Source organism: Neoarius graeffei, chromosome 13 (genome assembly GCF_027579695.1).
Source record: "Neoarius graeffei isolate fNeoGra1 chromosome 13, fNeoGra1.pri, whole genome shotgun sequence".
Taxonomy (NCBI): domain Eukaryota; kingdom Metazoa; phylum Chordata; class Actinopteri; order Siluriformes; family Ariidae; genus Neoarius; species Neoarius graeffei.
This window is the reverse complement of record NC_083581.1, coordinates 29,739,200-29,754,137: the sequence shown is the minus strand read 5'-3', so window position 1 is coordinate 29,754,137 and position 14,938 is coordinate 29,739,200. Positions and strand designations below refer to the sequence as shown.

The window sequence follows — 14,938 nt, the reverse complement described above, 5'->3', positions numbered from 1 at the left end:
CAGGCAGACATCATTGGTGGACAACCAGACCATTTGCCCCAGACATAGTTGTGGATGCAGCTTGTGTCTCTTTTCAGCTTGAGACTGTCTTTGGGTTGCCTAATGTAGATGAACATATGCTGCTTCCCAGGTCTGTTCACTCCTTCTCAAATCATCAGGACTTCTGACAGGATTTAGGTTTGGTTCACCACACCATAGAAGTATTGCAGGTTGGTATCCTACTGGAAGTGTGTGAGGTCAGTGAAGAGGTGGATGAAGCATTTCTGCAGCGATGCTGGTTACTGGAAAAGCATGATCTGCCACTTTCTTGATTCATGCATTCAACATTTTTTATCATTTGTTTGTGGATGATAGCTGCATGAATAACTGACATTGATGGTAAGTTGGTGAGAGAAAGTTCTCAAAACTGGTGATGTGAGTTATATTCTCTTGTCAGAAACAATGTCCTCTGGAACGGCATGGTATTTCCTAACTTGCCTGAACATAATCGCTGCTGTTTCTAAGGCAGTGGGGAGTTTGGGCAGAGGTACCAGATTACATGTTTCAGAGAAGCAGATGATGATGATGATGATGATGATGATTAGTATGGTGTTGACTGCTTGTAATATTAGCAGTTATACCAGTGACATTGTGGTATAAGGTTGGTTCTTGTTTGTTCACAGACTGAGTATACTTTGACTTAATTAGTGACCAAGGAGAACCAAGGAGTTGTCCAAGAAGAACCACCAGAACCATCTGTATTCCAGGACACCCTGAAGGCAAAGATCAGCTCGAACTGTTGGGCATACCCAACTAGTAGTTGGTCTTGAGAAGTGATGGCTGAACTCAGCTCCCGAATTTCTACTTAATCCATGGTGTTAGCCTTCTGTATCCAATCAAGCTCAAAGAGCATGATGATCCATGGGCAGAGGCGCTCAAATACAAAGTCCAAACATGCAGTTGTGCTTGAAAGTTTGCGAACCCTTTAGAATTTTCTATATTTCTGCATAAATATGACCTAAAACATCATCAGATTTTCACACAAGTCCTAAAAGTAGATAAAGAGAACCCAGTTAAACAAATGAGACAAAAATATTATACTTGGTCATTTATTTATTGAGGAAAATTATCCAATATTACATATCTGTGAGTGGCAAAAGTATGTGAGCCTTTGCTTTCAGTATCTGGTGTGACCCCCTTGTGCAGCAATAACTACAACTAAACGTTTCCGGTAACTGTTGATCAGTCCTGCACACTGGCTTGGAGGAATTTTAGCCCATTCCTCCATACAGAACAGCTTCAACTCTGGGATGTTGGTGGGTTTCTTCACATGAACTGCTTGCTTCAGGTCCTTCCACAACATTTCGATTGGATTAAGGTCAGGACTTTGACTTGGCCATTCCAAAACATTTAACTTTATTCTTCTTTAACCATTCTTTGGTAGAACGACTTGTGTGCTTAGGGTCGTTGTCTTGCTGCATGACCCACCTTCTCTTGAGATTCAGTTCATGGACAGATGTCCTGACATTTTCCTTTAGAATTCGCTGGAATAATTCAGAATTCATTGTTCCATCAACGATGGCAAGCCGTCCTGGACCAGATGCAGCAAAACAGGCCCAAACCATGATACTACCACCACCATGTTTCACAGATGGGATAAGGTTCTTATGCTGGAATGCAGTGTTTTCCTTTCTTCAAACATATCGCTTCTCATTTAAAGCAAAAAGTTCTATTTTGGTCTCATCCGTCCACAAAACATTTTTCCAATAGCCTTCTGGCTTGTCCACGTGATCTTTAGCAAACTGCAGACGAGCAGCAATGCTCTTTTTGGAGAGCAGTGGCTTTCTCCTTGCAACCCTGCCATGCACACCATTGTTGTTCAGTGTTCTCCTGATGGTGGACTCATGAACATTAACATTAGCCAATGTGAGAGAGGCCTTCAGTTGCTTAGAAGTTACCCTGGGGTCCTTTGTGACCTCACCGACTATTACACACCTTGGTCTTGGAGTGATCTTTGTTGGTCGACCACTCCTGGGGAGGGTAACAATGGTCTTGAATTTCCTCCATTTGTACGCAATCTGTCTGACTGTGGATTGGTGGAGTCCAAACTCTTTAGAGATGGTTTTGTAACCTTTCCCAGCCTGATGAGCATCAACAACGCTTTTTCCGAGGTCCTCAGAAATCTCCTTTGTTCGGGCCATGATACACTTCCACAAACATGTGTTGTGAAGATCAGACTTTGATAGATCCCTGTTCTTTAAATAAAACAGAGTGCCCACTTACACCTGATTGTCATCCCATTGATTGAAAACACCTGACTCTAATTTCAGCTTCAAATTAACTGCTAATCCTAGAGGTTCACATACTTTTTGCCACTCTCAGATATGTAATATTGGATCATTTTCCTCAATAACTAAATGACCAAGTATAATATTTTTGTCTCATTTGTTTAGCTGGGTTCTCTTTATCTACTTTTAGGACTTGTGTGAAAATCTGATGTTGTTTTAGGTCATATTTATGCAGAAATATAGACAATTCTAACGGGTTCACAAACTTTCAAGCACTACTGTATACACTGAAATGAGAAATTTGATTAACATTAACATTTATGTACAATCAGACCAAAGAATAAACCACGAGAGCAGGCAAAGGGTCTAACATAGCATAAGTGATGAATAGGACAACAGTGCTGAAGACTGACACAACCGCAATGTTTGGCAAGACTTCACAATGAATGAATGATATTGATATGTTTATCGACTGGGGAGTCAGAAAGTGAACCATAAGGGATGAAGTATACTTCCACGGATGCGGCTTTGTGTAACGCAGACATGGACATGCACGTGGATTTCTCCAAAGTATCATCGATTTTCTGCTGTTGCTCACGCATCTCAGTGCACAAACTGAACGTATATGTGCACTACCACTGCTGGATCGGGATATTACTGCACACTCAGTTTTGCACATGCGCAGTCAATGCAATACCATCCGTGAAAGTATACTTTGGCCTAAAAAGTTTGGGTTAGAACACTGGGGGACTGTGATCTCTGCTGGTGAGGAGGGGTAATGTCCTTGGCTGATGTTACACTCAGTGCGTTTACATGCACATAGAGAAAATCGAATTTCTGCCGTAGCTCGACTGAAATCGAAGTTCTAAATGCCATGGAAACACCTTAGCTCGGCTGAAATCGAACCGAACTGGATTTCTCATAATCGAGCTACGTGACCTAAATTATGTGATTGTAGTTGAGCTACTTACTTCAGCACTGTCCCTTCTGGAAGTGACGAGTGACGAGACCACAAGCGGGAAACACAACAGCCTCGGTTGGCATGACAACAGTAGTAGAAACGTGCACTTCTGGAGCAATGAGGAGATAGAGTTCATGCTCATTCAGCTTAAGGAATTGAAAAAAAAAAATTATATATATATATATATATATATATATATATATATATATATATATATATCGATGTTGCTGTCCTCGTCATCGTTCTTCTTGTGAACACGGAACTGATAACTTTGTTTATACTCTTGAATAGCTCTTCTTCATGATGACAACCGGAAGTGTACCAACACGATGGGGTGTGTAGCGCCACCTGTGGCTCGGGTGCACAATGTACCTCACACAATAGCTCGATTTCCTTGTGTGCATGTAGGATTGGATTTCTCTGGCACCCTTGCTGGGACCCTTAGCTCGATTACCGACAGTAGCTCGATTTGGATGTGCATGTAAACGCACTGACTGAGCCTCTGCCTCCTGAATTTAGCAGAATTGGACATGTCTCATTATTTGTATGCATCAGCATGTAATTAATGATGTTCTGTATATGCGTATGTCTTTTTTGCTCATTTGGATATTAAAAAATCATGAAATAGTTACACTGTATTGCCTTATTTAAAGCCCCAATCAGGAATGCAGCGTTCCCCCTGGGTTCTGAAAAATATTCTTCACTTTTTTTCCTTGAAAAAAAAAGTCAGAGAAGTATTCTTCACTTTTTCTTATTTTTTCTTCACTTAGCCTGTACTTTTTCTTAGTTACCGACATATCAAAGTGGACTTAATACAGGTTTATACCAACCAAACTGGCACAATTAAAATATTTGTACAGATACAGCTAGGCCTCTCTGATAAGAAAGACTTGGTTTTGGGCAGCCTGTGCACCATCCAACTAAAATAAACCTCTTTAGTCTCTTGCCAGCTGACAGCACTTTCACTTTGGCATTTTTTTTTTTAACCGATCCCTGTATTACTGGCACTGTCCGATGTGCTCGGGGACAGTCGGGGCTCTGAGCGTGCCTCCCCCATGGCTATTTCAACCCTTAAATCATCTTCAGTGCTTGAAGAAGCTTGCTCAAAAAACTTCACCAGCTTAGACTGTGCCATTGTTTGGTTCACGCAGAGATAATTAGACCACCACACCAGGCCGATTAAGACGCATTGCGATTGGTCAAAAGCTTGGCGCTCATTTGGTCATTATGGATAGTTGATTTTTATTGGTCACAAGCACGTGCTCATTATTTACACTCTGGCTTCCCGCTGTCTCTTTGCTAGGGTTGGATTTTGGCAAACGGAAGGATTTGTGGAGGGATTTTTATAAAAGATAACTTATGATAATGATGACAAATACATTCGTCACTGTGATGACTGCTAGTAATTTTCTCTTCGTCGCTGATGGATTATGTTCATCAATGATGAGCGTGACGAGCGCCAGCGGGAGCCCTGGGATTGTCTGGTTGTTGAACCTCCAATAAGTGTGCAAGAAGACAGAACCCAGGAGGATTTCTCAGATTAGTAGAACAAGCTTTCGCAAGTGTAACATGAGTATATCTCGAACTAGTTTGGTGATTTTCCTTTTCTTCCTTATTGGGGCTTTGAAGATTCCTAAAACGTTAAAATTTCTAAACCAGCTCCTCGATATGATAAACATGATTTAACAGGCATCTCTGACACTGGCTTTACACATTCAAACGAAGGGAGGTAAAACCAATACCAGCGTCATCTCTTTCACTGTCACCTTTTTTAAGCGGTGAGCCACCGAACATTTCCTTCTATACATAATAATAATGTGGCTGTATGTTATCATTTTTTCTTTGCTTTGCCAACAATACGATGCATAAGCAACTCATTATTTACTCTTTTCTAACTAAATTCTATTAATCTACGGATCTCAAAGTTTATTACATGAATTCCTCGTTTATCTTTAAATTTATCCAAGCAACTGAGTATTGGTATTAAATGATAACTGCACATGATGTAGTTGTTCAAGAAACAACATGCTGTGCAGACTGGCTAACATTTGTCCTATTTCTCATTAGGCCTCTTAGAATGACTTCAGTATTCACCAGCTCCACAGACAAAACGTGTTGTAAGTTTTAGCTGTACTTTCAAATCAGGTGTCTGGTGAGGTCCGATCAAACTTTAAAAAAAAAAAAAGTAAATTAAAATCGTTACATGCAGATTTTTGGTGAATGATTTGCTGTTGGCTTGTGCTGTGTCTGATTGGTTGTTTTCTTTCAGATGAAGAGTCGCTTGCAATCGGCTGGCTTTGGAATCACGTCAAGTTCAGGTTGCAAAACGCAATAGTAGGAACCCTGCATTAAACTTTTTTGATGTCTGTATAGCAGTTAGGTTATATATTTAAAAACAAGATTTTAGATGATATTGTGTCACTTAGCTTACATGTTCTCTATACTCACATTTAAATCATTCACATTTTATTGAACGAAAGCCATTTCTGCATGCTCCAGTCTACCCCCATCTGATAAAAATGACGTTATTGGTAGGGAATAAAGATGTGCTTCTTTTTCTTTTCACTGTTTTGTGTTGAAGGAAAATGCCAGATCTACTGTGCATATGTGATAAACAACACTGGAGTCAGTTCCTATGAATAATCTCCAGACAGAATTATAGATGATGGAGCTCTCCGTGAGCAGGCTTACTTTTTTTTTTTTTAATATAACCATTCTTTCTATGCTTCGGTGCTTGTGAGAGATTTGGACACATTTTCACAAGTCCCGGAAGTTGCAGACAAAGTAATGGCATTTTGATCAAGAAAACTGCCATCTGTATTTTTGTCTGGGGGTTAAGTTACTGTTTCTGTTGATGTTGCAGGGTAAAATATATCACTTGAATGAAGGTGACTGCATTTGAAGTTTCATGCTAAACTATGAATTGATTACGTCTACAGCTTTTCGATTGTCCAGCCTATGAACAACTTCATTTACATTTTATACCCACTCATTTACTTAAGGACAAAGAACTCTTTGTATATCTTCATTAAAAATCTTTGCAGCGTTTCAGTGGCACAAAGTCAGAGAGCGGTCTTAAGATGCCAAGAAGAGCCCTGTTGTGTTTAATCTTTTCTTTTTTTTTTCCCCTCCCTTCAACCATTTACAGTTAAGATCCACCTTTGTTTTCACTGCAAAAAGGACCGTGGTCATTCGACGCTCTCAATTGTCCAATTTCTGGATAAATCACACAAAACAAGTCTCATAGATTTTCTTTGATAATTACTAAGATTCCTGGAATAAATTGCTGCTAACAGAAGGCTGTGTGACCCAGATCGGTGTCTGTGCACAGTTTATATCCATCAGTGGTGATAAGGTATTATTTACATTAGCTGTCTATCTAATTGGAACTGATCAGGATTTGACCTCTGAAATTTAAGCAAACAATTCAGACAGCAAACTCCTCTTGAAAAGATTTATTCATATTGCATTGTCACGGTATCATCGTTTTTGAGTCTTAAAACATCTGGTTTCTATAATCGTCTAAGTGAGAGGAAATAAGTATTTGGGCATGTTTGGTTTTGTTATTTAATGTTAATATTTCCACTTCAAATGTATACACGTCTTTTGACTCTAATTGTGTATGGAAAAAAATATTCAGACATTTTTTTAAAAAATTGCACGTGGTATCAGTATAAAAGACAGAGCCATTGTTTGGGAAGATTCGGAAAAAGCTACAGAGCCATTGCAAAGACGTTCAACATTCTTGTTAGTATAATTGGTTCGATAATTGCACATGGAAAGTTCATGGAGGCAGCATGGTAGTGTATTGGTTAGCACTGTCGCCTCAAAGCAAGAAGGTTCTGGGTTTGAGCACAGTGGCCAACGGGGGCCTTTCTGTGTGGAGTTTGCATGTTCTCCCCGTGTCTGTGTAGGTTTCCTCCGGGTGCTCCGGTTTCCCCTACAGTCCAAAGACATGCAGGTTAAGTTAATTGGTGGCTCTAAATTGACTGTAGGTGTGAATGTGAGTGTGAATGGTTGTTTGTCTCTATGTGTTAGCCCTGCGATGACCTTGCGACTTGTCCAGGGTGTACCCCACCTCTTGCCTGTAGTCAGCTGGTATAGGCTCCAGCTCAGACCCTGCACAGGATAAGCGGCTACAGATAATGGATGGATGGATGGATGGATGGATGGATGGATGGATGGATGGAAGGAAGGAAGGAAAGAAGGAAGGAAGTTCATGGAACTGCAATTAATCACCCCAGAACATGTGAGCCACAAAAGGTCACCAGTTTGATTCCTTGGACCAGCAGGAATGGCTGAAGTGCCCTTGAGCAAGGCACCTAACCCCCCAACTGCTCCCCAGGCTGCTCTGGGTGTGTTGTACATCACGCTGGAAAAGAGTGTCTGCTGTAATGTAATACACTCTCATGATAAGGAAGGTAAGAGGGAAGCTAGCAAGCACTCGAAAAGAGTTGCAGGATGGCCCGAAAGCAGCCTGGATAGTCATCTCTGTTCCGACACCCCACTCAAATCTCCCCTGCAATTAAATTGCTTTTTGACAAATCAGAACATCTTTTTTGAACATTACATACTCTGATCAAATAAACAAACAAAAAAGCTCTTGGCAGTAATTCAGCTCATCAGGGTATGGAGGTGGGAGCATCAACATATGCGACTGTTTCTCTGCAAATGGTACTGGGGCGTTATACATAATCAAAGGAAACATGACTGGAGTGATGTACCGGGATATATTAGAGCAGAATGCCATCTTGTCAGCCAAGAAACTGAATCTGGAGAGAAGATGGATGTTTAAACAAAATACTAAATGTACAGCCAAAATAACGTTCTAAGGCCGAGCCAATCTCCTGACTTTAATCCCAGTGAAACTTTTTAGAGAATTTTGAAATTGTCCAAAGTGAGTCCTCGTAGATGATTTGCCAAGAGGACTGGACCAAAATTGAGCCACAATTCTGCAAAAAGCTAATGACTTCTTACCATAAATGTCTCAAAGCTGTAATGGCCAACAGCAGCCTTACAGTAAAGTAGTACTGTTGGTCATTTTTGGTGTCTTATCAATACATTCTTTACATTATGTGTGTAAAGGTGGACATATGCACTGGAAGTATATTGTATTAAATAGCAAAAAAACCAAAAGTGTCTTCCTACTTATTTCCCCTCGCTGTAGTCTGAGCAGCTTTTATTGACTGAGTGTTATTGGTACATGGTCGTTACAAGAATCCATCACTAATCACTAATTAACCAATTCTTACATTTTCAGTGTATGTCCAGCTGATAATTTGGCATTTGATATTCTGATCGTGGGATGAATTTAGTGGAGCAGATCAACATTTAATATTTTATATGTGCATTACACCACAGCGTTGTTAAACTCTCACATCTGATTGGTTGATTATTTTTTTATAACAGCACGACTCGGGCAGTATTTCAAATCATAGGCGTATATTAACGCACTGGTTCTATTAGTTAATTGTTTCTGTAGTTTAAAACTGTCATCAAAGGACTGAAACAACTCATGATGTGCTGTTATTAGAGAATAATCAACTTTGTGGTTGAACTGTTTTGTCAGACAAAGCCATATGATTCCAAGATGTGGTTAATGTTCGACCAGATGCTCAAGAGACCAATTTGGGATGGCTTGTGCTAGCACTGTCTTTCCTTTACATATAGTATTTGTTTGCCATTCTCATTTGACTTCATGGTTTGTGATTTTGTTGTTGTTGTTGTTGTTACACCTACCCTGCTCTTTAAACATCTTTTTTTTCTTGAATATGATTTGTTAATGCATTATGCTTTGCAAGAACATTTCAAGAGCCTTCATATTTTTCTCATCTAAGCTAGCCTTGCTTTGTGCATGACTGCAAGATAAGAAAAGATGCATTTATTTTTATTTCTATGCAATTGTTTTTTTATTGTATGTAAATGGCATGCTATGACTAATAATTTTCTTTTTTTCTGTATGACAGAAGCTCTACCATTTGGCAGGGAAAGAAAGAAAGAAAATGTTTTTGCAATAATAATAATAAATGGCACCCTTTATTTTCCTTGGAGAAACATTTGTGGAGAATGTTGTAGGGATGTGCAACTATGTCAAAGCATTAGATAGATAAATGTAACTATCTCTTGGCATGTTATGTGCATGTTGTTTAAATGGCATCCAGTGATGACCTGAGATCAGCTTAGCACCTGACTTCACACCTTTGTACCTCAAGCTCATCTCATAGCAGTGTCAAAACAACAGCCGCTGTGTAATCATTACCCTTGTTTGGTCTCAGGCTTTTTCCAGCGTGCCAGCAAACTGTTCCTAAGTGAACGGGCCAGTTGGGTCCAGCTCAAAGACTTTGCCCGGAGAAATGCCGCCAATGCCTTGTCTCTTGCCAACATGGTCATGGGGATGGCCTCCATTCTCAGCAGTCTCAATGGGTGAGGTGAAAACCGATGTCAAGCAATGTTTTTGTGCATTAATAATGCTTTAGTCAATGATAAACTTTTCTTTGTGAACAGTGCATTAGAATATAAGTGGGCTAATTTTGCTAATAGCTGACTTAGCTGTCCTGTGCTGTCACTCATCCGAAGATGAATTATTTTGAAAAAGCTGTTGTGTCCTGACACAATCTCTGTTGCGTTTTCACCTCTAAACCCTTCTCTAACACAGGCACAATTATGCTGCGTGTTGGCTGGTGCTGATTGGTTACCTGCTGGATTTGGCAGATGGTGCAGTTGCCAGGCAACTGAACACTTGCTCGGCTTTGGGTGAGTGGACTGTGCTCTTAAGACTGGCGACAAAGTTGGAGAAAAAATTCAACCTGAATCAACCAGAGCTTAGTTTCCTTCTGCTACTTTCGAATACATGTTGCATTTTTAGTCATCGTTTGCCTCAAATTTTCCCGTCAACCCACATGCATGTCATCAAAATGAACTCCTCCGATAAAAAACAACCCTTACTTTTGGTTTCGTCATACATATTGTAAGCCTAAACAAATAAGGCAAATCCCCACCCATTGTAATTGTGATCACGTCTGTGCGGATGCCTGAGATAGCTCGCTGCTTCTCTCACAGTACTCGCCCTTTTTGGTTCCTTTGTGACCTGTGTCCGGTTTTTATGTGCGCGACATCGCTGCGAGGTGTCGCATTGCCCTCTTCCAACATCCCTTTTTTGCCAATTGGACAATCACTTACTTATTAGGCTGCCTAATTCAGCAGGCTCTGACTCCAATTGTCTCCTTGATCCCAGCGCTTTGGGTTCCCAGCATAACTAACATTGCTGAAATGGTTGACCTTGAAATTGGAATCCCAGTGTACTCACATGACAATGACCAAAACATGCCCTTCCCCAAATAGCATACAGTGGTATGAGTTGGACGTGGAAATTTCCTGGAACCTGGTGCAGCCAAAGAGGCTTCACTCTCAGAGGTGCTGAAGTGAAATTACACCTTTAAAGATTACACTGAGAGGATTAGTCCTTGACCAAGCACCTGTTGTTGTTGTTATTATTATTATTATTATTATAATTGTTGAATGTTTTTATCATAGGAATTAAAATAGTCATCCTAGCACAGTAAGTAATGAAGATTGCTATGCAGTGCAAATTGTCTGCGGCCTCTGCTTTCTCTGTTTCAGGAGCCAAACTGGACGATTTTGCCGATTTCACGACATTTGGAATAGCAACGTCGCTGCTCTTAAGGACTCCCAACATCCTGGACAACATCCTCTGCATGTGCTACATGCTGTCGGTGTTTATTCGGATTTGTTTCTTCTCCAGTGGTGAGGAAACTTGACGTTTCCTGCCATTTCTTAAAGGGGAACTGAAGGCAAATTTTTTATTATCAAAATTCTATTTATCTCATTTTATTAAATATCGGAATGCATTTTTGATCGCTATTTTGTCGCTGCTATAGCAAGTTATGAGTGTTTGAAATATGCTCTGTAATATATCAGCCCATATGTCAAAGCAACGGCCGTAAACGGGATTGGCTGAGACCTGTGCGCGACATCGTCGGACGGAAGTAAAACGTACAGCGGAAATCAAAGTCACCAACATCTGCCAACGTTGCCAAAAGATGCGCGCGCCCTCTTTTGAATCCTGATGTAATCAAGCCAGAAGTTTTCCCTGCGTCCGAAATCGCTCCCTACTCACTATATAGGGCACTGTATAGTGGGGACGCCATTTTGTAGTGCTGTCCGGAACATTAGTGAGGATTATGTGGGAAATATCTCATCTCATCTCATTATCCCTAGCCACTTTATCCTGTTCTACAGGGTCGCAGGCAAGCTGGAGCCTATCCCAGCTGACTACGGGCGAAAGGCGGGGTACACCCTGGACAAGTCGCCAGGTCATCACAGGGCTGACACATAGACACAGACAACCATTCACACTCACATTCACACCTACGGTCAATTTAGAGTCACCAGTTAACCTAACCTGCATGTCTTTGGACTGTGGGGGAAATCGGAGCACCCGGAGGAAACCCACGCGGACACGGGGAGAACATGCAAACTCCACACAGAAAGGCCCTCGCCGGCCACGGGGCTCGAACCCGGACCTTCTTGCTGTGAGGCGACAGCGCTAACCACTACACCACCGTGCCGCCCTATGTGGGAAATATACTGAGTATAATATGTATTTATCACAAAAACACATGCATGTATTTATTATTTTGAAAACCCACCAGCCGCCTGATCTGGCACGTTTTAATTGTACGACAGTAATGACATAAATACCAGCGCGACGGACTCGTCCTTATCCTGTCGTCTTTCCAACTCTTCTCTACTCCACGTTGGTTCGAAGTCGTATAGAATAATCTCCATGTCACGTACGCGAGGGAGGTGGATGTATGTGCAACAGTTTAATAAAGTGCAGAATATATCTCATCTCATCTCATTATCTCTAGCCGCTTTATCCTTCTACAGGGTCGCAGGCAAGCTGGAGCCTATCCCAGCTGACTACGGGCGAAAGGCGGGGTACACCCTGGACAAGTCGCCAGGTCATCACAGGGCTGACACATAGACACAGACAACCATTCACACTCACATTCACACCTACGGTCAATTTAGAGTCACCAGTTAACCTAACCTGCATGTTTTTGGACTGTGGGGGAAACCGGAGCACCCGGAGGAAACCCACGCGGACACGGGGAGAACATGCAAACTCCACACAGAAAGGCCCTCGCCGGCCCCGGGGCTCGAACCCTGGACCTTCTTGCTGTGAGGCGACAGCGCTAACCACTACACCACCGTGCCGCCTGTGCAGAATATATATACAGCGAAACAATATATACACAGGCAACCAATCCAAAACAGCAGGCTAGATCAAAAACGAGAATACAGGCAAAAGGGTCGGTCGAGACGCAAACAGTATATCAAAGGCTAAGTGAGGACAAGAACGAGAAACAGGCACAAGGATCGCGAAACAGGAAATCAAGACAATGGGTAGAAAGGCTTGGTAACGCGTACATGTGTATTGTAATACTTCGCGATGCAAATGCATCAGCACAGTCCTTAAATAGGCAAACACATAGTTCCTTAATTGAGCTCAGGTGCGCCTTGTTCACGGCGCGCGCAGCCCGAGGCGCGCCTTCAGGTGCACGCACCACAGCGCGCAGGACTGACACTCCATCACTGATGAAGCTGGCAAATCTCAAAATTAATCTAAATTGGAATGATATGGCGATCTGGCCGCTGTGTAAACAGTTTTCAAAATGGCGGCGCTGACACTTCACGTTTGAAGTCTCGCACAAGTCTCGTGAAGATCGCGCGGATAAGCGACGCCTGCCGTGGACCAAACGAATTACATTCAACATGGCTAAAAACCAAAAAGGCTGATAAGTGTAGTATAATATGCCAATACGAGTCACGATATAAGGTTAATAAAACCCGAAAACGTAACTAAATAGCACGTTAATTAAGAAATAAAGCAAGTTTAAAAATGACTTCAGTTCCCCTTTAACAAATTGTTTCTGTATTTGAATGAATAGCAGCACAGGACCTCATTCGCCAGCACCTCCCCCTAAACATGCTGATTGTCTTCATACTGATGTGCATATGGGCAGTTTTTCAGTAACGGAGTTAGATTCACAGCAAAAATCTGGTAACTTTTTTTTAGTTGCAGTACTCAAGATAATGGTATTAAATAAAAATTTCACACTGCATGGAGTACCTTTTGACCCTAAAAAAGCAGAGAAAAATTGGCTATGTACATTTAGCTCTGAGCTCAAAATCCTTTACGAGGAGAGAAAAGACAGTAACGGAATTACATCAGAAAAAACTGAACTTTCATTTCTTAAAATTCAAAGCGACATTGCTATAATTGGGGTGATGGTTTTTAAATATGGTTTTCAGTACATTTTGCCTCGGATTCCATCCATCCATCCATCCATCCATCCATCCATCCATCCATCCATCCATTATCTGTAACCACTTATCCTGTGCAGGGTCAAGCTAGAGCCTATCCCAGCTGTCTACGGGCAAGAGGCGGGGTACACTAGGGTGGGCCTTATATGGGGGGTAAATTTTCATATTATTAATTCAGAAACTCTCACCCTTCCAATTTGTTTGGCTGTGAAAGAAAACTAATTTGCCTAAATTTGGAACATTTTGAATAATTATTAGAGGTTGCTCAAGCCTTCTGAAATATTGGCATGTCAAATTATCAATCCATCGCCCTGTTTGCAATGCAGGTGTAAAGAATAAATGTTTGTCGTAAGTCTCATCTCATCTCATCTCATCTCATTATCTCTAGCCGCTTTATCCTGTTCTACAGGGTCGCGGGCAAGCTGGAGCCTATCCCAGCTGACTACGGGTGAAAGGCAGGGTACACCCTGGACAAGTCGCCAGGTCATCACAGGGCTGACACACAGACACAGACAACCATTCACACTCACATTCACACCTACGCTCAATTTAGAGTCACCAGTTAACCTAACCTGCATGTCTTTGGACTGTGGGGGAAACCGGAGCACCCGGAGGAAACCCACGTGGACACCGGGAGAACATGCAAACTCCGCACAGAAAGGCCCTCGCCGGCCACAGGGCTCGAACCCGGACCTTCTTGCTGTGAGGCGACAGCGCTAACCACTACACCACCGTGCCGCCGTTTGTCGTAAGTAATAATGTTTATTTAGCATACTTGAAAAAAAATTATTGTACACAACAAAACATTTGGAATAATGTACAAGTCATTGAGTTTTCTGGAGTGGCAAGGCAACATAACAAAAAAAAAAAGTCCAGGTTTTCTAGGATTTTCAGTCACTGCATCAGTGTCACTTTATTTGCACTGGGGAATTTTTCTCGGTGGTCTTGGACAACTGTTTTTGCTCTTCATTGGTGGTAATCAGTGCATTGTCTTCTTCGATCAGAGCCACCCCTCGTTCTGCTGTGTCATTAACAACCTTCAGATTTTGCACAGTTGCGAATGCTGCCTTGTAGTCGTCTCGGTTGTCCCGCGTTTCTGGATCAGCCTCGAAGCTTATTCAGTGGGAGCTGCTGCACTTGCCCAGATGGTCTTCTTTAAGAGCTTGTGATGGTGAAAGAACATACTTAGAACTTGCTTCTTTGAAGGCAGTTTGCTTCCAGTTATTTCACTTTCCACACTGCCAAGTAACCACACAAGATTTACTTCTAGCTGTAATCGCCAAGTCAGCCAGTGTGCAGTCATAGGTTAATCAGTGGCATCTAACAGCACTGTCTGTGCAACTGAGATCAGATCTTTTCT

At 41.8% G+C, this 14,938-nt stretch overlaps 1 protein-coding gene across 1 annotated transcript in view; it reads left to right on the top strand.

The window, feature by feature from the left end:
- The window catches only part of tmem269 (transmembrane protein 269), a 55,956-nt gene that overhangs the window by 26,281 nt on the left and 14,737 nt on the right, over window positions 1-14,938 (top strand). Inside the window, exons 3-5 of the mRNA XM_060937475.1 lie at window positions 9,504-9,651; window positions 9,884-9,981; window positions 10,849-10,992. Coding sequence (XP_060793458.1) covers window positions 9,504-9,651; window positions 9,884-9,981; window positions 10,849-10,992 — 390 coding nt within the window. The remainder of the gene's footprint in view (window positions 1-9,503; window positions 9,652-9,883; window positions 9,982-10,848; window positions 10,993-14,938) is intronic.